This window comes from Hyperolius riggenbachi, chromosome 3 (assembly GCF_040937935.1).
Source record: "Hyperolius riggenbachi isolate aHypRig1 chromosome 3, aHypRig1.pri, whole genome shotgun sequence".
Classification (NCBI taxonomy): Eukaryota; Metazoa; Chordata; class Amphibia; order Anura; family Hyperoliidae; genus Hyperolius; species Hyperolius riggenbachi.
In genome coordinates this window covers 77,016,477-77,043,353 of record NC_090648.1, presented here as the reverse complement: position 1 = coordinate 77,043,353, position 26,877 = coordinate 77,016,477, and the positions used below count along the sequence as shown (strand labels likewise).

At 45.8% G+C, this 26,877-nt stretch overlaps 1 protein-coding gene across 1 annotated transcript in view; it reads right to left on the bottom strand.

Annotated features, from left to right (window-relative positions):
• The window catches only part of RDH8 (retinol dehydrogenase 8), a 37,504-nt gene extending 13,743 nt beyond the window's left edge, over positions 1 to 23,761 (bottom strand). Inside the window, exons 1-3 of the mRNA XM_068274414.1 lie at positions 23,620 to 23,761; positions 2,433 to 2,594; positions 117 to 296 (exon numbers count right to left, since the gene is read on the bottom strand). Coding sequence (XP_068130515.1) covers positions 117 to 296; positions 2,433 to 2,594; positions 23,620 to 23,725 — 448 coding nt within the window. The 5' untranslated portion in view covers positions 23,726 to 23,761. The remainder of the gene's footprint in view (positions 1 to 116; positions 297 to 2,432; positions 2,595 to 23,619) is intronic.
• Positions 23,762 to 26,877: the final 3,116 nt, after the last annotated feature.

Sequence of the window (26,877 nt, the reverse complement as noted above, 5' to 3'; positions counted from 1 at the left end):
TCTTGTAGAAAACACTTATTTCAAAGCAAACTGCCTCTGAAGCTGGAGTTTAGTTTTTTCCTGTGACACACTTCACAGCTTGTACGGACATATACAGATATATTATCATGTCTCACCTTGTAGGCCCATTACACTGCTGATCACCACAATATGGCCACTCCCACGCTTCTTCATGGAAGGGAGGATATCTCGGACCAAGTGCACAACTCCGAAAAAGTTTGTCTCGAAGATTTTCCTCATGTCACTCATAGACATGCTTTCAATGGGGCCAATGTGGCCGACTCCGGCGTTGTTCACTGTAATAAAGCATTATTTACTCATACAAGATTCAACATTGAGCACAGAATGTTTACACTCATGCACAGCCTATCATAGGTTATAATATTCAAACTAGATATACATTATATAAACCGTGTCTACACCAGTGTTGCTCGCAAATTTTCACCAGCCATGTTCATATATTTTGAAAATGGCATTTTCAGTTTTGAGAAGCCGAGAAAAATCGTTATTTTTACCATGTAATGGTTTACCATGCTAATGTGGGGGGGAAAAATCAATATTTTTACTGCAAAAATGTGAAAAATTTTCTTTTAGCGCAAAAATTTGTGAAAAATGCAGAAAAAAATCACAAACTTATTAGAAAATGATTTTCAATAACGTTTTCGCTCGAAAGTCAAATTTAACATAATTTTCAGGAATATTGACATTTTCGCTAATCACTGGTCTACAGCAAGTACAGTATAAAGGTACATAGTGCAGAATAATAATGTTCAGTTGTTTTGTTCTTCCTCCCTCTAGTGGTCAAAAATGGCAGTTGCATCATGTCAAGATGCACACAAATATGCCACAAATGTAATCTGCTTCCTGCGACTGGGTAGTCTAAAATTCTAAGTACTGCCTTGAAGTTACCTTTTAGACTCTAAAAGGTAACTTCAAGGCACTATTTAGGATCCCTACTACTCCAGGCACATAAGAATACATACTTCTCCATTTTTTCATGATGCCAAGTGGCTGAAACATTTAAAATTAATATCATAATGGTTCAAGTTATGGTGCTATACCCCCCCAGGCGACATCCCACTACTGGTGTGTAATCCTGTCTAAAAAGATATAAGCAAAGCCAAAAGAAAACTACAATGTCATACATTATACTGGGAGGGAGGAGGTGCCCCACTGAAGTGTCAAGAAAATGGCTGGTATAATAAAGCACAGTAATAGCTCATCGTGAGGTGTTTTTTTTAGAGTTTTATTGGACACCACAAACAAATGACGCGTTTCTCGGGATTCACCCGCTTCTTCAGGTTAATTATACAGTGTCTAAGAGATCTCAGCAATTAGCCACAGGTGCTCCTGGATAACATAAAAATACTTCTTTAACCTCCTTAGTGGTGAACCCAAGTCAGGCTCTGGGCAGAAACCCGCATCTCAGAGCGGTAAACCCTAGCCTGACGTGGGGTAGCCGCCAGGAGGTTAATGCAGATCATAGCGTGCAGCGGGCTTTGTAACTCACCTTTCCTCGGGATCCAGGCGCCGGCAGCCATTCTCCTTCCGGTCCTTGGAGGCACTGTATTCCTCTGGTGAGATTGCAGTCTGTCACCATGATAAGAAAATTGTATTGCTTTTAGACCCTAAAATCAGGAAAGTATCATACCACCAGGAGGTTAATATATGACTGAGGCAGGGAACACACTAGGCAGAAACGCTAGCGTTTTTGCCGCTCCTGCAAATCTTTGGACCTCATGCCAAAAACCCATATATGTGCACTTTATATTGTGCGTTTTTAAAACGCAACTTGCTGCATAATTTTCAAAATGTGACATGCTGCATGCACATAATGTATCTCAATAAAGACGCAAAGGAATGCATTTTTGATGTGTTTTGCTACTGTATTTTATTCCATTGATTGGGTAATTATATAAATACGCGAACATAAAACACATGAAAAACACGCATACGCAAAACACAATCGCAAACAAAAATGCAGCAGAAAAGTTAAAAATGCGGTAAACACATGTTTTTCTGCAATGGCTAGTGTGCTCCCAGATTAAGGAGGAAAGCCACATTCTAATAGTGAAATAATTTATTTGCCTGGCGATCTGCCTTAAAGGGAACCTAAACTGAGAAGGATACAGATTTTTCCTTTTAAAATAATACCATTTTCCTGGCTATCCTGCTGATCCTCTGCCTCTAACACTTATAGCCACCGCCCCTCAACAAGCATGCATATCAGGTGCTCTGACTGAAGTCAGCTGCATGCTTGTTTTAGGTCTGTGATTTAACCACTACTGCAGTGAAAGAGACCAGCAGGGCTGCCAGGCAACTGGTATTGTTTAAAAGGAAACATCCATATCCCTCTCAGTTTAAGTTCCCTTCAAAAGTATAACTGAAGATAGGTGGCTCTCGGTGAAATCATACAAACAGGGATTCCTTACCCAGGATGTCAACTGTCTGACCGGGCAGGGCTGCCAGGCAGTTCTTCACCGAGTCTTCATGAGTGACATCCAGCTGTCTGATCACCAGAGTTTTATTGAGGGTCTCCCCAGCTTCTTTCTCAAGTTTCCCACTTCTTCCCAAATCCCGCATAGTGGCGATGACTGCAGAGAAAACAAACAAAAATCAGTGTTAACGAAAGAGAAGATAAATATGCACACCTAGATGAGGACATGAATTCTTACCTACAGGTCCCTTTAACCACCCTGGCGTTCTATTAAGATCGCCAGGGCGGCTGCGGGAGGGTTTTTTTTAAATTAAAAAAAAACTATTTCATGCAGCCAACTGAAAGTTGGCTGTATGAAAGCCCACTAGAGGACGCTCCGGAGGCGTTCTTCCGATCGCCTCCGGCGCCCAGAATAAACAAGGAAGGCCGCAATGAGCGGCCTTCCTTGTTTTGCTTACATCGTCGCCATAGCGACGAGCGGAGTGACGTCATGGACGTCAGCCGACGTCCTGACGTCAGCCGCCTCCGATCCAGCCCTTAGCGCTGGCCGGAACTTTTTGTTCCGGCTACGCTGGGCTCAGGCAGCTGGGGGGACCCTCTTTCGCCGCTGCTCGCGGCGGATCGCCGCAGAGCGGCGGCGATCGGGCAGCACACGCGGCTGGCAAAGTGCCGGCTGCGTGTGCTGCTCTTTATTTGATGAAAATCGGCCCAGCAGGGCCTGAGCGGCAGCCTCCGGCGGTGATGGACGAGCTGAGCTCGTCCATACCGCCCGGCTGGTTAAAGAGAACCCGAGGTGGGTTTGAAGAATATTATCTGCATACAGAGGCTGGATCTGCCTATACAGCCCAGCCTCTGTTGCTATCCCAAACCCCCCTAAGTTCCCCCTGCACTCTGCAATCCCTCATAAATCACAGCCACGCTGCTGACAAACAGCTTGTCAGAGCTGGCTGTGTTTATCTCTATAGTGTCAGTCTGCTGCTCTCCCCGCCTCCTGCAGAACTCCAGTCCCCGCCTGCATCCATTCCCTCCCTGCTGATTGGAGGGAAAGGACAGGGATTGGGACCCGAGCTATGCAGGAGGCGGGGGAGCAGCTGAGACTGACACTACAGATGTAAACACAGCCTCACAGCACGGCTGTGATTTATGAGGGATTGCAGAGTGCAAGGGGACCTTAGTGGGGTTTGGGATAGCAACAGAGGCTGGGCTGTATAGGCAGATCCAGACTCTGTATGCAGATAACATTCTTTAAACACACCTCGGGTTCTCTTTAACTAGTTTACGTTGTATGGTTTTTACCTCTTAAGGTTCCTGACATTGTTGACACTTAGGGCTTGATTCACTAAGACAAATAGCATGCCTTATCAAAGTTAACACGCCTTATCAGAGTAGCATAGCAGGCGCTACAAACTTATGCCTACTAATTGGCAATGACGAGAGCTCCACTCGTCCTGCCCTGAGACCCTGCGGGTTTGTATACTACTCTGATAAGGCGTGTTAACTTTGATAAGGCATGCTATTTGTCTTAGTGAATCAAGCCCTTAATGTGTTGCGTTGATACAGCATTAACTTTTTAATTAATGCTAACATTTGTATAGCACTTTTCTCCTGTTGGACTCAAACCGCCTGAGAGCTGCGATCACTAAGGGGACTCTCAATAGGCAACTCTGCAGTCCTAGTGAGTCTTGCCCACTTACTGACTCCTTACTGAATAAGGATTGGCCCCAACCAAGAATGAAACCCTATTCTCCTATGTCAAAGGCCATGTACTTAACCAGTAATCTATCCAGCCAACTAGAATGATACAATTACTATTGCTGAACCCCTGGACTCTTGCCTGTTGTGTCTAAGCTAAAGGGGAACTCTGTTGTCACACACCTCCTAGTGGCCAGACCGCACAATGCCTTCCCATCGGTTTGAGCACACAGACCATCCAATCTCGAGGACGCAATTGATGAGCTGAAACCGCTGGAATTTGGGCAGCAGACAGACCAGAGGGAAGTGCGCGATCTATTAAACACAAAATACTAGGCTGCCACCATCTCTTTTTGATGGGAAGAGAAGCCCCAATCTGGCTGATACTAATATCTGCAAATAGAACGGTTAAAACACACCCTTTTCTGACTAATAACAACAATTCTCAGTAGCGATATTCAGAAGCTACAATTCTTTCTGTGTGTGGCTGAATAGTAGGGGTAGCTGAACAAATAAATGACTTTTAGAAGTCTTTTATTATGAATGCAATATAAATAATTAATATATACAGAAAATCGTTAAAAGCAACAATTATACAGACAATAGTAGCACAGTATAAAATAAAAAGGGGGAGAAAATATGAATACTTAGGTTCAGGTGGAAATGTCTGCTTTGAAAGTCTTAGCACATGGAAAAAATCCTTTGTTCCAGAACTGAGAAACAGAGAACCAGCCCTCGGTCCTCCATCTAGTTCTGGCAGGATGGAAAATGGGAGAACTCCTCCTCGCTGCCTGAAGCTTGGTTTTATTGAAGCTAGTTTTTGTGGGACCAAGCCTGTCCCTCTGGTGGACAACCAATCACAGTCCATGTCCGTGGAGAGAGATTTAGGTTTAAACTTATAAATGTAATAGAACGCGGAAAAGCCGCCGCGTGTACTGACAGCAAGGCGGCTGATTCCGCGTCCAGCGCGCCGGTTTGCACGCAGCAGCGTGCGTCTGGTGTGGCTGGGTCTGTTAGTTCACACAGATTGAGGAATAGGCACGCGCGCGCTGAGAGGCAGAACCTTTATGACAACCAAGGAGGGATCAGCTGACCAGGTTGGTCGGCTGACCTCAGAGCAAGTGCCTATTGGTTTATCATTGATGGGTGGCGCCGGAGAGCGCCGATCTATATATAGTTACTGCTGGTCAGTCTCAGGTTGTCTGCCGTTGCGAACATTTATGTGGAAGCACTCAGACCTTAGTCAGATCCTACAGTGTGTTAGAACCAGGAGGACCTGGGAATTCACACTGAGCCAGATTACTTCTGTGTATCATTGTGTTATACTTCAGACTAGCTCCAGGGTGTTGAGACCACGGACGTCACACCCAAGATTAGGGACTCTGTGTTATCATTCTGTTATACTTCAGACTATTTCCAGGGCGTTGAGACCACGGACCTCACACCCAAGATTAGGGACTCTGTATTATCTTTGTGTTATACTCCAGACTAGTTCCAGGGTGTCGAGACCACGGACCTCACACCCAAGACTAGGGATACTGTGTTCCATCATATTATACTCCAGACTAGTTCCAGTGTTTTGAGACCACGGACCTCACACCCAAGACTAGGCATTGTTTTGATATCTGTTATGACCTATTGCATTTCTGACTATCCCTCTGCTTTCTGATTCGGTATCTACGCATATCTGATTATCTGTTGCTAACCCTGTCTGCCTTTGGATACCGAATCAGCCTTCTGTCTCTGTACCTTGTCTGTCCGTGTGTTGCCGACCCGGCTTGCCCGACCTTAAGAGCTATCTCTCTCCATTAGAGATAGTCTCCAGACCTGCTAGTGACATCCACCTTTCAGGTGTCACTCACTCACAGGTCCTTCCTACTTTCAGCCTGGGGCTCCACCTCTTTGGAGGTCTCAGGCTGCTGGAAGGTTTTTGCACTTCCCAGAGGGCGGTATCGCCCATACTGCCAAAGACCACCTGCTCCTCGGGTGGTCCAACTCAAAGTCATTACTGTTGCACCAAACACTCAAACTATATAGGTGTCCAGAGGTTAGTTATACTTGGATTATCGGTGATTCTGCAGATCATCAATAATCGGGTATATATCTGTATTCTTGGTGATACTGCAGATCACCAATAATCAGATTCTCTCTGTGTGCTGACACCGATCGTTACAATAAACCCCTGTCATTCAAAACCTGTCTGTCTGGGGGAATGTAGGTTCTGAATAGGCCCCTTGCTGTGTGTTTCCTGACTTTTCCTGTGTATGATGTCATTCACAGGTACATGCGAAACTGTCTTCTGGGCTCCCTGCATTCTAAAGTAGGTTAGGCCAAATGGTACTGAAACACCCTTAGCTGAGAGAGGAAAGTTCCTTTGAACCAGGTAATTGAATGTAAACACTGGCTTCCCTGGAGAACAAAGTAATCCCCATGAAAAGAAACTCTATGAAAGGGACAATTCCCAAGAGAAGACCCCCCAAGGCTCGGCAGCCTGCTATAGCTAAACGTCAGATTCTGATCTGGCACGTCAACGGCAATCGGTGCAGCAAACCGATTGCTATTGCATTCTCTTTTCTCACGGCTCTTTTGTGACATCTGTCAGTTATGCAGGTCAGTAATGATGAACCTTTTCCTCTACTCCATATATTCTGAACGGAGATTTGCAAACTCATTCATTCCTAATTGAACTTATGACTTTGCCTGGCCATGTGTGGATGGAAACCTGTCCTGTCAGCACCGTTACATCAAATATATAAGTATTACGACAGGTGCAGAGAGAGTCGGTGCCTGGGAAAGTGTCTGATGGTATTTATGTATGTTCCAGATTTCTCTCCTCTGCACTGCAATTTTATCAAATCCACTTTGGGATTTGGTGGTCTTTGTGAGTGAGACAGGTGCCCAGGTAAAAAAAAAATAGAGAAATTCAGAATTTGGTGTTGTCTCTGAGACAGGTGCTTATGTGGTGATAAAAGGTAAAACTACAAGAGTAAGCAGACGGTTGTCCTGGGCTGACAAAAATATATGAAGTTTTGTGCTGTAAACAGACATGCTTGAGTCTTCTGTGTTTGATTTGGGACAAACAGTAGGTTTGCTCCCCGTAGAGAGGAGTTTTACATTTAAAGCGGTATCGTCACCATAAAAATCAAATTTCAACAGCAACTGGTCTGAGTGTATTAAGGGATAAAGATGCTAATCCTGCATTCAAAACTTTCAAAACTTTTTCTGCTGTTATGATTTGGAGTTATCACATACTTAAGGAGCACTGGCCCTTTAGTAGTCGGTGCCAAAGAATTGCATGCTGGGGGTTCTTTTTATCTATAATGTATTCCTCCTCTTTCCTTTATTTCCCTGCCAGCTGCTTATCTGAAACCTAATCCCCTACTCACTTGTGTTTACAAGCAAGGCTGAGGCGACTCAGCGATTGGAGGAGACAAGAAAAAAGTAAAGGGCAGAAATGACGACATCACATCACGAGTTAGCCTTAACTGTGGGCAAAAGACGTGGCCCCCACCACTAACAGAATTCTTGTCATTTACTATATAACATTCACTGAAATCAAAACGTGGACAGATTGCGAAGATGTGGAGTCCGTTTGGGTAAATATTAATGGTGGAAATAAAAGTTGACAATTGCTTATTGGGGTATGCTACAGGCCACCTCTTATTAATGAAGCTGCAGAACTGCGATTACTACAGCAGATTGAAAAAGCTGCAGGTAAAAATGAGGTCATAATTATGGGCGACTTCAACTTTCCAGACATTGACTGGAGTATTGAGGCTACCCATTCTGGTAAAAGCAGCAGATTTCTGGCAGCACTACAGGACAATTACTTGACTCAAATGGTAACTGAACCAACTAGGGGGAATGCGTTACTGGATCTGATCATTTCTAATAGACCAGATAATGTATCAAATGTGCAGGTTCAAGAACATTTGGGAAATAGTGATCACAACATGATAACGTTTGATCTGGTGACTGATAGGCCACGGGGCAGCGGGGCCACTAAAACAGGCACTAAGTTTGGTGAACTGGGATAATGTACTACAAGGGGAAGACACTGAAGGGAAATGGCAAGCTTTTAAACTTATACTCAATCAATACTGTAGTATGTATATCCCATATGGAAACAAAATGTCTAGGAATAAAAAAAGGCCTCTATGGATGAATAGAAAGGTTAAAGATAAAATGAAGAGGAAAAAGAATGCCTATAAGGTCTTAAAACAGGAGGGGACCGAGGCTGCACTAAGCAATTATAAGGAGTGCAATAAAAATTGTAAAAAAGAAATTAGGCAGGCAAAGATTGAAGCTGAAAAACAAATCGCTAAGGATATCAAATCTAACCCAAAAAAGTTTTACAAGTACATTAACTCTAAAAAAAGAAAGGTTGACTGTATAGGACTCCTAAAGGATGAGGGTGGGAACTCAATGGGGGATGACCAAGGTAAGGCAGAGTTATTAAATGCTTTCTTTGCTTCTGTCTTCACAAAAGAAACAGCACTGTTGCAAACTACAGAGGCGGAAGAGTCTCAATCTTCTAACTGTAATATTAAATACTTAACGCAGGAAGAAGTGAAGGCAAGACTAATTAAATTAAAAATAGACAAGGCACCTGGCCCGGATGGCATGCATCCTCGGGTCCTAAGGGAATTAAGTTCAGTTATAGATAAACCCCTTTATCTTATCTTTTGTGACTCTCTTGCAACTGGCAGAGTCCCAGTGGATTGGCGTACAGCCCACGTTTTCCCATTATTTAAGAAGGGCAAAAAATCTGATCCAGGAAATTAATTATAGACCTGTAAGTTTAACATCAGTTGTATGCAAACTATTTGAGGGGTTACTAAGAGATACTATACATGACTTCATAGTAGAAAATAATCTTATTTCTCAGCATCAACATGGGTTTACTAAAGACAGGTCCTGTTTGACTAACATGATCAGCTTTTATGAGGTAGTGAATGCTAATATGGATATTGGGAATGCTGTAGATGTGATATACTTGGACTTTGCAAAGGCCTTCGACACTGTTCCCCACAAAAGTCTGGTGCAAAAGTTGAGGATGCAAGGACTGGGGAAGAGTCTGTGTTCATGGATAGGGAACTGGCTAATGGACAGAAAACAAAGAGTTGTGGTCAATGGATCTGTCACGGAATAGCCGTGAGAAACGCAGGTGAATCTAGAGAATTCACAGTCGCTTTCCTGATCGCTCCCTGTCGGATCTGTGTAGTCAGGCAAGCGATCCGAAAATGACATTTTTGTGTTGTTTTAAATCCAGAGATCTGTTCCCCTGTGAGCCAAAGCAGTCCCCTCACCCCTCCGGAATGTCGCACGTGGCTGGACTCCCTGCAGGGCCCAGCTCATTCCCCCTACAGCAGATGTCCCCATGAAAAGGACCAGGAAACTGGCTCCACAGGGGGGCCATAGAAAGCCAGCCGATCCGGCACCGAGCATGGGCCATAAGGAAAGCATGGGTGATATGATTTCCTGTCGGCATACGAAAACCGTATGTCGCACAGCTATAAAATTCATATCGTCTTGTCCGGTAAAATCTGGCCATCGTGCTGATATGAAATTCCTTGGGATAGACCGTCCGGTTATCGAGATATGAATCTTCTCAGGAGCCTGACCCGCTGGCTTAGCCGTGTCTGATGTCATATTAATCTGTATTTTCCAACAAGTCTGAAGCTGTTACCCCCCTAAATGTAACATGTATGGTTCAGGAGTTACAGCAATTCATAAGTTTAGCTCTAAAATCTCTCAGAGGGAATGAACTGTCATTTGCTGGTAGCTCAGAGGGGGCTGGCACTGCCACACCCCCAAACCAGCTTCATCAAAAGCACAGAGCCAGCAGGCGGGCTGGAGTCCTCCACACTGAACCATCTTGCACTCATCAGATGCCAGCTTGAGGATATGCTGGCATCCACCTGGTCTGAACTCTGAACTCTGGACTTTGAAACCAAGGACTTTATGATTCTTCCCACAATAAGGACATCTTTCCAGGAACTAAGTATTTTTCTCCCTTCTTTTATTTTTCATACTGGCTATTACTGTTTTAATAATTGTTGATTTTCATAATTGTCTGTATATATTAATTATTTATATTGCGTGAATAAACGACTTTTCCCAAGTCATTCACTGTTTCGCTACCCTGCTTATCAGCACACACAGAAATGATCCCGGGTCTCTGAAGATACGCTACTGTTTGTTTGTTGTTGGCTAGACAGAATATCGTGTGTTTAACCGTTTTATTCGCAGGATTAGTCAGTCAGTTAGTGGGCCCCACGGTCCCATAGTAACCGCGGTGGTGGCAGTTTACTCTGAACCAGTAGGTGACGTTGTAATTACCCGTGTCTCACAGGCTCCCTTCTGAGTTGTCTGCGGCTAATTCTTAACGGTTCCTGCGCATTGACTGCGACCAGAGTTCGCACGATCTGTGCGCTGGCACCGTTTAGAAGGCTAAGTGCGGTCAGCCACTGAGGGCTCCTGTGACAGTGTTAGGCAGCGGTTGGGACCTGTGTTGTGCTGAAAGTATCTGCGATAGCGCTAGCGCTATCGAGAAACGAACTAATTCGTTGGTGTAGCTGGAAGGCAATATATTTTTTATATATACAGAGAGACTGTGTAGCCAGTACCCCTCCCCAAAAGTTTTATTTTATTTGGCATGGAAATGTCCGGGAACTACCAGAACATGTGCCTAGCAGACCTGGAAAATCTTTGCGAAGAGAGGGGCATTGGCATCCTCCGCAAGAACAAACGGGACCTGATAGCAGACTTGTCCAGATGGGATGCCCAGCAACTGCGGGAGCCGGGAGTGTCCGCTGAAGTGGATACCAGCCCATCTGACAGTCTAGGGGAACCAGAGACTGAGACTCCTGACCGTACAGAGGTTGTGCATCCTGAGGGCCCTGCATCAACAGTTACGCAGGAGAATGTCAGTGTGGACCCCAACCCCAGAGTTTCTGACAGTACTCACCCGGAACTGGCCAGTACTGGACTGTCCATGGGTGCTGACCCGGTAATGCAGCAGGCATTACAAAAGCTGATGGAGACTGACCTGGAAAAGTACATGCAGTACATGGAAGCACGAGAGGAACGGGAACGCCAATCTGCAGAACGCAAGGCTGCTGCTGCAGAACGCCACGCGGAGAGGGATGCCGCAGAGGCGCGGGAGAGACGACAGCATGAGCTCAACATGGCAAAGGTTCAACAGGCCAGCCGGAGTTCACCGCCCAGCCTCCCTGCTGAAGGAGCTGCAGCACCCGTAAGTGCAAAATTTAAATTTGCTAATATTGAAAAAGACACAGACATTGACTTGTTTTTGCGGTCTTTTGAAAAAGCATGCCGTCAGTATCGTCTGTCCCAAGACCAGTGGGCCAGACATCTGACACCTTTGCTGCGCTACAAAGCGCTTGATGCCTTCGCAGAATTGCCTGCGGAGAAGGATAATGATTATGCTGCTATAAAAGACGCTATCATTACTAAGTACCAGCTGACGCCAGAAGCCTATCGGAAGAAGTTCAGGGCCTGGCAGAAAAAGTCTTCTGATTCGTACCGAGATGTGGCCAGCAGCTTGCTCACCACACTCCGCCAGTGGACACTAGGCCTCACCAAAGGGTCTTATGGCGTCCTGGAGGACTTGATAGTCCTCGAACAATTTCTGAACATTTGCCCTGCTGATGTACGACAGTTTGTGCTAGAACGCAGGCCGGCTTCAGCCACTGTCGCTGCAGACCTTGCTGAGACTTTTGCAACTACCCGGGTGGCTGATACACGCAGAACTGTCCCATCCAGCTGGAGAGGAGGTCAGCCCAATACCTCGGCAGACCCTCCTGCCCCTGTGAGCCGTCCGCCACAGAGGCCACCCAGCGCAGCTGCTGCACCCAGGCCTGCAGCGCCTGGAGAGGTCACCTGTCACTACTGCCGCCAGCCCGGACACATGAAATTCGACTGTCCGGAGCGGAGACAGACACCACCAGCACCTGGATCATCTGCATTACCTGCACCTCACCCACAGCAGAGGCAACCCGCCAGCGAACCACAGCCTGGATCATCAGATTTTGTCCTGTTTGCCCGCGGAAAGGAAATCCGCGACCGAACCGACCAGCAGCAACTTGTTAGAGTGAACGGCAAAGTTGTCACCGGATTTCGAGACACCGGAGCTGACATCACGTTAGTTCACTCACATCTTGTGCCAAAGGAGAGCATCAGCTCCAGCCGATCCCTTGCCCTTACTGGAGTAGAGGGCACCCTTTTTCACATAGCCCACGCGACAGTGAAGCTGGATTGGGGAGTGGGAGGAATCCAAGAAAGGGTTGTTGGGGTTATGAAGGATCTCCCAGTCCCTGTGTTTCTGGGGACTGATTTGGGCAAGCTTGTGTCCTACTATGAACCTGCCACGACCGCCTTGTCGCTCACGGGAGGAGACGGACTCTCCGCCCACCACCAGGTACTTTATACACTTGGGGGAGCACCAGGGGGAGGCGGGTTGAATGTGCCCAGTTCAAGGGTACCAGGTTCAATAGTGCCTGCTTCAAAGGCACCTGAGTTTGATGTACAGACTGTCTGTTGTGATGATGCTGTAACTGTACCTGAGTTTACTGTACAACCTGTCTGTAATGAAAAAATGTCTATACCTGTCAATGTCATTACTGCATGCAATGATGATTTGAGTAATGTCCGTCTGTGCCATTCTGACAGTGTACCTGTGCTAGCAGTACCGCGCAGCTGCACTGCTCAGAACCCGAGCTCAGAACAGGTGGAGGGGGTTCCGGCCTCCTCCCCCTCCTCTGACCACAGGGATGAGACCTTTCCGCCGCTGCCCTCGTGTGACATGAGCCAGTTGGCTGAAACTGACAGCGCCGTATTCTCAGCCGCACTACAAAGTGACCCAAGCCTGGAGGTGCTCAGGCAGCAAGCCGCTGAGCCCCTCGCAGACGGGGCCGCTTTCAAGGTGTACTGGGAAGGTGGGAGACTGTACAGTGAGTCTGTACAGCCCCCTGCAGGTAGATCCCACGCGAATACCAAATGGCTTGTGGTCCCGAGTGCGTTCAGGGGACATGTGCTGAAATTCGCACATGGTAATCCTCTGACAGGGCACTCAGGGGTCCGCAAGACACTTGCCGGTATTCGGAAACAGTTTTATTGGCCCCGGATGAACAGGGATGTAGCAAACTACTGCGGAGCATGTGCCGTCTGTCAGGAGCTGGGAAGGTCCAGGGATTCCCGCGGGGTTCCCTTAGGTCCACAGCCACTTAGCAGGGGAACCCTGCGTGGGCTGGCTGTTGACCTAACCAACCCACTGCCCGTTGTCAGCAGTCCCGGCAGACACCACGTCCGACTGCAGTGGCGCAAACGCCCTGTCCAGAACGGTCCATGTCGGGTCAACCCTGAGGGTAGCAGACCGCGACCGGTCCAGGGGAACCGAGCCACAGGCTCCAATAGGTTTCCCTGCCGCACCGGCAACCCGAGATCCGTCAGCCAGGTTGGCCGACACCGGAACGCTGATGGGCTGTCCTGGTGTCAGGGGGAACTGGGCCCAACAGCGCCAATGGCTGCTACGACGGATGTCTTGCTGACAACCCTCTACACAGCGTCAGGAAAGGGAGGTGTCACGGAATAGCCGTGAGAAACGCAGGTGAATCTAGAGAATTCACAGTCGCTTTCCTGATCGCTCCCTTTCGGATCTGTGTAGTCAGGCAAGCGATCCGAAAATGACATTTTTGTGTTGTTTTAAATCCAGAGATCTGTTCCCCTGTGAGCCAAAGCAGTCCCCTCACCCCTCCGGAATGTCGCACGTGGCTGGACTCCCTGCAGGGCCCAGCTCATTCCCCCTACAGCAGATGTCCCCATGAAAAGGACCAGGAAACTGGCTCCACAGGGGGGCCATAGAAAGCCAGCCGATCCGGCACCGAGCATGGGCCATAAGGAAAGCATGGGTGATATGATTTCCTGTCGGCATACGAAAACCGTATGTCGCACAGCTATAAAATTCATATCGTCTTGTCCGGTAAAATCTGGCCATCGTGCTGATATGAAATTCCTTGGGATAGACCGTCCGGTTATCGAGATATGAATCTTCTCAGGAGCCTGACCCGCTGGCTTAGCCGTGTCTGATGTCATATTAATCTGTATTTTCCAACAAGTCTGAAGCTGTTACCCCCCTAAATGTAACATGTATGGTTCAGGAGTTACAGCAATTCATAAGTTTAGCTCTAAAATCTCTCAGAGGGAATGAACTGTCATTTGCTGGTAGCTCAGAGGGGGCTGGCACTGCCACACCCCCAAACCAGCTTCATCAAAAGCACAGAGCCAGCAGGCGGGCTGGAGTCCTCCACACTGAACCATCTTGCACTCATCAGATGCCAGCTTGAGGATATGCTGGCATCCACCTGGTCTGAACTCTGAACTCTGGACTTTGAAACCAAGGACTTTATGATTCTTCCCACAATAAGGACATCTTTCCAGGAACTAAGTATTTTTCTCCCTTCTTTTATTTTTCATACTGGCTATTACTGTTTTAATAATTGTTGATTTTCATAATTGTCTGTATATATTAATTATTTATATTGCGTGAATAAACGACTTTTCCCAAGTCATTCACTGTTTCGCTACCCTGCTTATCAGCACACACAGAAATGATCCCGGGTCTCTGAAGATACGCTACTGTTTGTTTGTTGTTGGCTAGACAGAATATCGTGTGTTTAACCGTTTTATTCGCAGGATTAGTCAGTCAGTTAGTGGGCCCCACGGTCCCATAGTAACCGCGGTGGTGGCAGTTTACTCTGAACCAGTAGGTGACGTTGTAATTACCCGTGTCTCACAGGCTCCCTTCTGAGTTGTCTGCGGCTAATTCTTAACGGTTCCTGCGCATTGACTGCGACCAGAGTTCGCACGATCTGTGCGCTGGCACCGTTTAGAAGGCTAAGTGCGGTCAGCCACTGAGGGCTCCTGTGACAGGATCGTACTCAAAATGGGAGACTGTTAGCAGTGGGGTCCCACAGGGGTCTGTTCTGGGTCCAGTGCTCTTCAATTTATTTATTAATGACCTAGTAGATGCAGTAGTGAGCAATGTTGCTATTTTTGCAGATGATACAAAATTGTGCAGAATCATCAACTCTCAGGAAGATAGTGTCATATTGCAACAGGATCTGGATAGGATGGCTATATGGGCACATACATGGCAGATGAAATTCAATGTTGACAAATGTAAGGTCATGCATTTTGGACGTACTAATGGTTTAGCACCATACAAAATAAATGGGATACAGTTGGGGACATCAAACTTGGAGAAGGACTTAGGAGTACTCATTGACAACAAGGTAAATAATCGTACTCAATGCCAAGCAGCTGCAGCTAAAGCTAACAAAATTTTGGGATGCATTAAAAGGGAAATAAAAACTCGAGATGCTAGCATAATATTGCCCCTGTTTAACTCTCTAGTAAGGCCACATCTGGAATATGGAATTCAGTTCTGGGCACCACATTACAAAAAAGATATTGCAGTTTTAGAGCATGTGCAGAGACGAGCAACAAAATTGATGCGTGGGATGGAAGGTCTCACTTATCAAGAAAGGTTAGATAAACTGGGTTTATTTAGTCTAGAGAAAAGACGCCTTAGAGGGGATCTAATTAACATGTATAAATACATCAGAGGGCAATATAATACCTTGGCGGATGAGCTTTTTGTCCCTAGGCCTTCTCAAAGGACTAGAGGACATGATCTGCACATGGAGGAAAAACGTTTTAGCCATTTATTTGGGAAAGGGTTCTTTACAGTTAGAGTGATTAAGATGTGGAATGCATTGCCACAGGAAGTCGTTATGGCAAACTCTATACCTGCATTTAAAGGGGGCTTAGATGCTTTCCTTGCGTTGAAAGACATCCATGGCTACAATTACTAGGTAATGCCTAATGATGTTGATCCAGGGATTTTATCTGATTGCCATCTGGAGTCGGGAAGGAATTTTTCCCTTTAGGGGCTAATTGGACCATGCCTTGTAAGGGTTTTTTCGCCTTCCTCTGGATCAACAGGGATATGTGAGGGAGCAGGCTGGTGTTGTACTTTATACTGGTTGAACTCGATGGACGTATGTCTTTTTTCAACCAAAATAACTATGTAACTATGTAACTATGTGTTATGTAAGTAGATCAAGTATTTATCTACTTATATATGTGTTTTTTTTCCCTGGCATGGTATGGCTGATCCTACTGCTTTAAAGGGACACTGTAGGGGGGTCGGGGGAAAATGAGTTGAACTTACCTGAGGCTTCTAATGGTCCCCAGCAGACATCCTGTGCCCGCGCAGCCACTCACCGATGCTCCGGCCCCGCCTCCGGTTCACTTCTGGAATTTCAGACTTTAAAGTCTGAAAACCACTGCGCTTGCGTTGCCGTGTCCTCGATCCCGCTGATGTCAACTCATTTTCTCCCGACCCCCCCCCCCCCCCCTACAGTATCCCTTTAAGTTGAGCATGTAGTGGCAAGGTTTTTGTTTATGTTTTGGTTCTCATATTTGTAAAGATGGTAAATAGCCTGTGAATAGCTTATACAGCAAAAATAAAGTATTGGAGTTAGAGAAACACAAAAACTGTCTCTCCAGGCTTGCTTTGAACTGTGCTTGTCCCAAAAAGGCAACAACACCCATTACCTATCCCCCTGCATTACAGTATATACAGTTCAACCAAATCTCCATCAGCATCCTGGTTACGTATATGTTTATATTTATCACCACTCGAAGTGTCTTTACAGAGCTCTATGATCGTAGGAGTAAATCTTCTTAAGTTTAGAGGAGATTAGCATGGGGCAATAGGTCAGCGTGGGTAAACTCTATAAGGCACAGTACATTGATAAAGGTGAAAAAGAATGCCACATTTTTGTTTTCCCCTATCGTGTTTACAGAGCTTTCTGTGCCTGACACAGTCAAATGATAACTTTGGAACACAATCACAGAGAGAGAAAGGAGGGAGGATTGTGAAGCCCACTGGAACAAACTACAGGAACGCACTGACTCACTGCGATAGAGGTCAGCCAATAGCGTGCAAGCTGCAGTAAAGTAAATTATAAACAAATCATGCAGACATTGCCAGTGGCGGATTACTGAAGGGAATCCGTAGCAATCAGACAAGGTTGTTTCAAGGCAAGCGACTTTAACCCAGGCTTGAACTTCATCCCAATCAGTAGCTGATACCCCCTTTCCCATGAGAAATCTTTACATTCTCTTAAATAGATCATCCGGGACATATATATGGTTGATATTGTGGTGAAACCCCTCCTACACCGTGATGTCATGGCCATGGCACTGACAGTGTTTTTTCTGTCTGTGAACCTCGTTGTATTTTGGGAAAGAACTCTCTGAAACAAACATTCCGCAGAGATCACCTGGCAGGACTTAAGGCCCGGTTCACACTTGCGGTTTTGCAAAAACCGCACCGGATGTCCGGACCGCACCGGAGCCGGATCGGACCTGAACCGTACGGTTCCTGTCCGGATCCGGTCCGGTTGCATACGGTTTCCGTGCGGTATGAACACGGTTGCGGTCCGGATCCGGATTCTTAAAGAGATAACAACCTGTATAAAAACAAAAAAAAATGTTGGGGTCTGGGAGGTCAGCAGAAGGGGGACCTGTGGAATCAGGCCCTCCGCTGTTTAGCACTCACCTCCACCTCCAACATGCTGCCAACATCTCCAGCTCGTGCTGCTCCACTCCAAAATGGTTGCCCATGTGTCCCCGATACAATATCGCCGCAACAATCCTCATAGGAAGTGGGGTAGAACATCCGGATTTTTTGCCAGTGTGTTGTGCGCTCTCCGGTTCTCATTGGTTTCCATTGGCCGGATGGTGCAGTCCGGCTCCGCCCCGGATACGGCTGCCGGAGGAGCCGGACCAAAAAATAGCGCATGTTGGAACGGACACCGGAGTCCGGATCCGGTCCGGCTCCGGTCCGGACGAAACGGACACATGTGAACCCTGGCATAGACTTACATTGCTATGCCGTGCGTCCGTTTCGTCCGGCCAGCATGCGGTGCGGCTCCGGCACGGCTATTCCGGATAGCCACCGCTAATGTGAACCGGGCCTAAAGACGTCACAACCTGTGATACATTTCAGAATCTAAATCAGGGAGAGTAAATATTTTATAATTGACCAACACTGACTAAATGATTCATAAATGAATATTGAAAAAAAAAAATAGGCAGTTTTATTGATTACATTATTTTCACTAGAGTTCTTCTTTAACCTCTTTTCATTTTGTCATTTAACAATGAATTATTATTATCATTATTATTATTTAGTATTCATATACATATATATATATATTTTTCTCTTTTCCAGCAGAGGATAGAGGAACCTGGCGTGTTGTGGTCCATTGGGGTAGCAAAGGGTCGGACACGACGGAATTGTGACTAAACAACAAAAAGAGCGCATCTTTTGCAGCATTTTACAGAGTATTTATAGTCTTGACTCTAGCTGTCACTCAGAGGAGCTTACAATCTAATCCCTACCATAACCATATGTCCATTGTAGTCTAGGGCCAATTTAGGGGGAAGCCAATTACCGTAATTTATCTGTATGTTTTTGGGATGTGGGAGGAAACCCACAAGGGGAGAACATACAAACTCCAAGCAGAGAGTGCCCTGGCTGGGATACGAAACAGGGACCCAGAGCTGCAAGGCGAGAGAGCTATCCACCAACCATGCGGCTGTGAATAGAAAATAACATCCTTATCTCAGCTATAGTGTTGGATAGAGAGAAATCGTTTTTTGGGATTTTTTTAAGCGCGGGCGATTTGTACAAATCGCCCTAAAAGCAGTTACACTATGCTTTCCAATGAGATAGTTCTCATTGGGGAATTCCGCTTGCCGCTGACTAAAGCACTGCATGGACCATTTTCAGGGCGATTTGCCCTGAATGGAAGGTATAGGAAAAACGCAAAACGCTCACAAAATAACTTTGTGCAGCGATTGCATTCATGTTTTTAAAAATAAATACATTGTATTTATTATTTTCCGGATCAAAGAGTGCACTTCCTGACTTGCGTCAGAGAGCGAATGAAAAAAAAACGCTCAGGAAAAGCGCTTAGAAAAGCGCTTTTAACAAAAACTCATCGCCCACCCAAGAGCTGGGAAACGCAAAAAAAATCCCCTCTAAAAATGCCCAAAGCGAACGCTAACACGATCGGAACGCAATGTGAACAAGGCCTTAATGCTTGCTGTGAATACGTATATATCAGCCATTATTTTTTACAAGCTAATGTTATTCAAAAACTACCTATCCATTTCAGTTTACAGTCCGCTATCCATTTCCAAAGTGACCATAAGAGGCCTGTCCACACATCTATATGCCTCTTCGGAAGCATTTTTTAGAAGCATTTTTAACACAATACTTTAAAAACAGATCATACCTTGTGGGAAAGAACAGCATTGTGGGAAAAACGCAGTTCATTGCATTCTAGTGCGTTTTGTGGTTTGTATCCATTGACTTTAATTACGTGCATATTTTTTTTTTAAATTGCATCCTTCCATGAGTTTCTTAAAGGGAACCTTAACTGAGAGGCACATGGATATTTCCTTTTAAGGCTCATACACACGGGGTACGGCCGTCGCCGCAACCACGTGGCACGCGCATGTTGCGGCGACGGTTCGCCCGTGTGTATGACGCGTGCGCCCCGAACCGTCGCTGTCGCCAGGCGATTGACATGTTCAATCGCCGGCTACAGCCGTCGCCGCAACCTCGCCGGAACTGTCGCAGTCCCGCATGTTTATGCAGGCTAGCGACAGCTACCCACCCACGGCACACGGAGCTTCCGGCGGGGGGGAGGAACCTTGGCGACAGCTTCCGCCGCATCGCTAATCCCTCTGCTGCAGTGTGGATGCAGAGGGACTTGGCGACGAGCTGTCGCCGAACTGTCGCGCACACGCTCCCGTGCGCAGCGACAGCTACAATTGTCCCCCCGTGAGTACTTAGCTTTAAACAATACCAGTTGGCTGGCAACCAGTTGCCTGGCATTCCTGCTGATCTCTTTGGCTGCAGTGGTGGCTGAATCACAGACCTGAAACAAGCATGCAGCTAATCCAGTCTGACTTCAGTCAGAGCACCTGATCTGCATGCTTGTTGAGGGCTTGTGGCTAAAAGTATTAGAGAATAGAGACACAGGATCAGCAGGAGAGTCAGGCAACTGGTATTATTTTAAAAGAAAAAAATCCATATCCTTCTAAGTTTAGATTCCCTTTAAATGCACCAAAGCTAAGTGTTTGAGCAGAGACATCAGAAAGTGCTTTCTATGTCCTTTTTGATGTCCTTGCAGGTTGCAGTATGTGTTGCTTTTCTGAAATCTGCAACGCTCAAGTGTGGACAGGCCCTTATCCAAAGTTGCATTGTTTTTCTGACATTAAATCTGACACTCTATGTTGCGCTAGTTTTCAGGTTATATTCAATTAGATTCTCCTTCCTCCAACAATAATTAACTTCCTAGACCAGCTACAATTGTTGCTTTATTTCCACAACTGCACAAACTGAATGGCTGGCAAGATGGTCTCTGGTCTGACACTCCCAGCCTGCACAGAGCCCGTGTGTGGAATGGCTCAGTATTCAAAATGAATATACAAGGAAAGCCATTTTCAATAATATGTGCTGTTAATCCTAACAATATGGTGGAATTTCACTATAATCTTATTCACTGCAGTGGCGTAGTGCAATGCGGGGTATGGTGGAATACATTACCAATCACAAGTTTAGGTACTTTTACGTTAGCCGGGCACATCCACTAGGTGGCGATAAAACTCCACTAGAATTACATCTTTCCCTACTATCCATGGCGGCCTGGAGGGGGAATAGTAATTATCGCCACCTTAGTGGATGCGCCCGGCTAACAGAAATGTACCTACGTTTATTTCAAATATATTCAGTAATGCACATTTCTTTTCAATAAGTGCAATTGTAAAAATGAAGGTTGAAGTGGGGTTTTAAAGCCAAAATGGCAAATTCTGCATATATGAATACAAAATATACCTAGTGTTAGACTCTGTAACAATTTTTTCAGCCTTAGTTCTTCTATCCTATAAGTTCCTATGCCTGTTCTAATCTGCTCTGGCTTACTGCAGTCTTTCCTAACTGCACTGTCTCTGTAATAAATCAATGTATCTTTCCTCTGTCCTGTTTGTCGGGCTAAAGCTTGATTGTGTGGAATGTGCAGGGCTGCTTGTGATTGGTAGAAGCGATACACACCCTCTGCAGGCCCCCTGCATACTCTGAATGACTCATACACTATGCTTAGCTGAGCCTATTAGAAGCTGGTTAGTTTGTTTGTAAACACTGCCTAAAACTGTTAATTACAAGCCAGGATTGCAGCAGAGAGTGGCAGAAACAGCACAGAGGGGCACAGGAGAAAATAATGAATAGAATGGTATGCTTTTTATTGTAAGAATATTAGAGTACAGATTCTCTTTAACGCAATCTATAAAATTTAAAGGCCCACTCAGTGAGCGCTGTAATCACAGCGCAGGAGATTTGGGCGCACACTGAGTAACTTTAGCGCCGTCAGAAGACGGAGCAGAAGTTACTTTTAAAACACTGTAATTCGGCCGGCAGCAATAGCTGGAAGCTGAATTACATCATTCCCCACTATCCACGCGGCCCTGGAGGGGGCAGAGTAATTACTGCCACCGGGACTTGTGCAGCAGCAGGATAAGTCATATACCAGCTGTATCCTGCGCAGGGGCTTACCAATAGGGGTTGCAGAGGTTGTGACTGCATCGGGGCCCTTCCTCAACTACAGTATTAGTTCTCTATTGGTCCTGTGCTCATAATAATCACTTCTATAGATGCTTTGAATAGTGGTAATTATTAACAAGCTATTCCCCATCCCCTTCTTGCTCCTCTGACACTGTAGTTGCCATTGGCAGGTTTTGGTGCACAGTATTGTTATGTATAGAGTGCTTGGGGGGGCCCATTGTAAAACACAACTCCTTAGCTACGCCACTGATCCTGCGCCCAAGTCTCCCGGCGGCGATTACATATGTACGCCCACTCCGGGCTCAAATGTTTTTTTTATACTGTATCTGTTTAGGCACTCAAATTTTGATCTTGTTTTTTCAGTGTAAAAGCTTACTGGCTAAATAATATTAAAGCGGACCTGAACTCATAACTTCCTCTTGGCTCTTAAAGATAAGCAACAGCATAATAACCGTTAAAGAAAAACATTTCCTTGTTGCAGCTTATAGAGCTCCTTCGGAGATGCTGCAGCGTAGTCACTTCCTGGTTTGCTGGGAGCACACATAGGGTTAGCATGCAGTGTTTACAAATTAGCTGTTCTGCTGAGGCAGCCAGCTGACACAGCTGAGAGATCAAATTACAGTGGTGATTAGACACAGATGAGGTGGAATTACACAGGCTAAACTCTCTAAATACATACAGGGTGCATTATTCTATGTTTTCCTTCTGTCCTGTGCAAGAGTTCAGATCCACTTTAAATTAGTTGCTTTTAAAGCACACTTGAAGGGTGTGTTTTAAATAATGCACATTGCCAGGCTGTCCTGCTGATCCTCTGCCTCTGAGGCTGCATTTCCACTTGTGCGGTGCGAATCGCCGCGGTAAAAATTGCGGGTCTATGCGAATTTTCAAATTCGCATGGATGACGATGTATGCAAATTTAACCATGGCAGTGCTGGTGTGCTTTTCCATTGTTTCTATGTGAATTCGCATGCGAATTTCCTATTAAATACATTGTATGCGATTCGCATAGCGGTATGCGATATGCGAATTCTGATGGCTCTGCCATGCGAATTTTTTCTGCACAGAAAAACGCAAAGGAATCCTGACAAGTGGAAACAGTCCCATTCACTTGTATTGCTATGTGAATTTGCATGCGAAAAACGCATGCGAATTTGCGATAGTGGAAATGGGCCCTGATACTTTTAGCTATAGACCCTGAACAAGCATGCAGATCAGGGGTTTCTGACTAAAGCCTGACTGTTTTAGCTGCATGCTTGTTTCAGGTGTGTGTGATTCAGACACTACTGCAGCCAGAAAGATTAACGGGATTGCCAGGGAACAGGTATTCTTTAAAATTAAATAAATATGTCAGCCTTCATATCCCTCTCACATGATGTGTCAATTAAAGCCATTGCTAAAATTAAATGTTACAAGCTGTGGGTTTTTTTTTGTAATAACTGACTTCAACCGTGTTGCCCACTAGCTGCCGTGTATTGGCTACCAGTAAATTGACACAGGTGTGCAGTTTTTGAGGGTTGTAAAACGCCACTGTTATCACCCTCAGGACCGCTATTGTAAACCCAGCCTGAACAAAATAAACAGCAGTATGCAAAGTCCATCAACCCAGAGCAACCAGCGAGAATTCATCTTCCACACACCCACATTGTAGTTTTCAACTATTCTCCTCAGTAAGTCATGCCTGTTAAGAATAACTTAGACCATTCCACAGAATTTCTAACCTGTCTGATGCCATACAAGTCCTCTGTGGTGTGACAGGGCCTCTTACCATGGTAACGCTGCTGAGGGTCTTTGGCCAGTTGAACAGCGATCTTCAGGCCAATGCCCGATGAGCACCCTGTTATGAGAACAGACTTCTTGCTGTCATTAGCCATTGTGCCTTGTTCTGTCTGAGCTGCCAACCCTCCTCTCTGAGAGATCCCGGATTATCATATCACCACGTGACAATCTACTGTCCATTTTAACCTCTTCTTTCCCTCCAGGGTCAAAGGTCCGATCTCCATTCGTTACGCCTGTGCACTTGTCATAACTCAGACTTTATCACTTGCACTTCATAGCAAACCAGAGCTCATAACTAGCATAGGCAGCTTGTCAGACTTATCAAGCACTTGTCGGACTTTGCTCAGTACATCGTGCTGCAGAATAGGTCACATCGGGCTGCACTTGCTGAAGTGGCTGAAATAACATTAATTGCGCTGTTAAAGGACCGCTATCGCAAAAAAAGTAGGCAGTTAAAGGCCTCTTGCACACTGCAAGCGATTCAGATTCAGATTCCGCTGCAGTGTGCAAGGAGCAAACTGTAAATCGGAATCAGATGTAAAAAACGATTAAAAAGCGGAATCTGAATCGGAATCGCTTGCAGTGTACAAGAGGCCAAAATCTGGCAGAACTGACAGGTTTTGGACTAGTCCATCTCTTCATGGGGGATTCTCAGGGTTTTCTTTGTTTTCAAAAGCACTTCATGAACAGCCGTTGCAAAGTCTAACAGACAAAATAGTGTGCAAGTGAGTAGGGAGGCTGACTGGTATCTTACTATTTTGGCAGTTAAACTGCTGTTCAGGAAATGCTGTTACAAACAGAGAAAACCCTGAGAATCCCCTATTAAGAGACGGACTGGCCCAAAACCTGTTGGTATACAGAAATGTATAGCTATATGAAGTGTTTCTCATGCTAGGATAATTAACATGAAACTGCATAAATGAACATGAAACTAGGATAATTAACATAAAAGTGAGTATCCTCAATATTTTTATGCATTGTACTATTTGTCAATATGCTGCCGCTTTAACCAGTTAACCCCCTTGGCGGTATGAAACATTCCGCCAGGGGGAAGCGCAACAGTTTTTTTTAATTTTTTTTTGTTTAAATCATGTAGCGAGCCCAGGGCTCGCTACATGATAGCCGCTGCTCAGCGGCATCCCCTCACCCTCTTCGATCGCCTTCGGCGATCTCCGATCAGGAAATCCCGTTCAAAGAACGGGATGTCCTGGAGGGCTTGCCCCGTCGCCATGGCGACGGGGCGGGATGACGTGTCGGGACGTCATTGGGAGTCCCGATCCACCCCTCGGCGCTGCCTGGCACTGATTGGCCAGGCAGCGCATGGGGTCTGGGGGGGGGGGCGCACGCCGCACCGGATAGCGGCAATCGGGCGCGGGGCGGCGGCGATCGGGGTGCTGGCGCAGCTAGCAAAGTGCTAGCTGCGTCCAGCAAAAAAAAAATTATGTAAATTGGCCCAGCAGGGCCTGAGCGGCACCCTCCGGCGGCTTACCCTGTGTCACACACGGGGTTACCGCTAAGGAGGTTAATACATTTCAGATGGGATATCTGCATCCCGCAGGACTTCAGTTTCTGCCCAGGGACGTAGATATGTGTCTATTGATTCAGACGGCCCCCGTGCGTGTTCTCGTCACCACCCATTGGTGGGGAGAATCAGTGAATGGGAACACAGTTCCCATTCATTGATCTAAGTCCCCCATGTCAATGATCGCCGGCATCAATGAGATGCCTGTGGTGATTGCAACAAATGAAGTAAAACATACACATTTTACTTCCTGTTCGCATACTAACAGTATGCGGCAGAAAGAATATGTGTGGAGACATCTTGTGGCAAAATAGTAAAATTACCATTACTATTACTACCTATATACAATTTTTTTTAATAAAAACAACACATATACCATTAAAATTAACCCCTTACCTCTCCTACTCTCCCATAGTTACCCAAATAAAACATTTGCCTAGAAAATTAAAAAAAAAAAACATAATTAGCCACCTTAGGGACTAAACGTTTTTAATATGTATACCCTGAGGGTATGTTACTGTTATTTTTGCAATTATGGGCTCGTAATTAGTGATGGACGCTAAAACAGAGAAAATACACCTTTGTTCAAAATAAAATATTGGCGCCATATATTGTACTAGGGAAATCTTTTAAACATTGCAATAACTGGGACAAATGAGCAAATAAAGTGTGTGGGTATTATCCTAGTAGGAAGATTTATTTTAAAACTATAATGGCTGAAAATTAAAAAGTAATGATTTTTTTTCCTTTTTTTGTATTCCCATTAAAATGCATTTACACCTAAATAATTCTTAGCATTATGTACCACCCCAATGAAAGCCTAATTGGTGACGAAAAAAATAAGGTATAGATCATTTCATTGTGATAAGTAGCTATACAGTTATTGGTGAATGAATGGGAGGAGGGCTAACAGATGGAAATTGCTCTTGTACAGAAGGGGGGGAAAACTCCTTAAAGAGACTCTGAAGCGAGAATAAATCTCGCTTCAGCGCTCATAGTTAGCAGGGGCATGTGTGCCCCTGCTAAAACGCCGCTATCCCACGGCTAAACGGGGGTCCCTTCACCCCCTAACCCCCCCCCCCTGCAAAATCAACGACCAGCTTGGTCGTAAATTTTGCTCTTCCTGGAGGCAGGGCTAACGGCTGCAGCCCTGCCTCTCAGCGCGTCTATCAGACGCGCATCACCGCCTCTCCCCCGCCCCTCTCAGTGAAGGAAGACTGAGAGGGGTGGGGGAGAGGCGGAGGTACGCGTCTGATAGACGCGCGGGAGGCAGGGCTGCGGCGGTTAGCCCTGCCCCAATACAGAAGCGCTCCCCCGCTGTACGGAGGGGATTTGTGGGATCAGGGACACCCGTTAAGCCGCAGGATAGCGGCGTTTTAGCAGGGGCACACATGCCCCTGCTAACTATGAGCTCTGAAGCGAGATTTATTCTCGCTTCAGACTCTCTTTAATAGGTAAGTGGTTAAGTTACTAATAGAAATAATATTAATAATAATATTTGTTGATATGTATTTGATGAAATCCCCTCATTGGGAACTTTGAAGGAAACTATCACAAGCAAATAATAATAATAATAATAATAATAATAAAAACATTTGATACCTGTAATGAATGATCCGCTCAGCTGGCTGCACAGGCAGACAGCTGTTTGACCATTCCTTGAGTCTGTGGGATGCAGGTCTCTGGATAATAGACCTGTCTTTGCTTTGCAAGCTTCAGACCTGC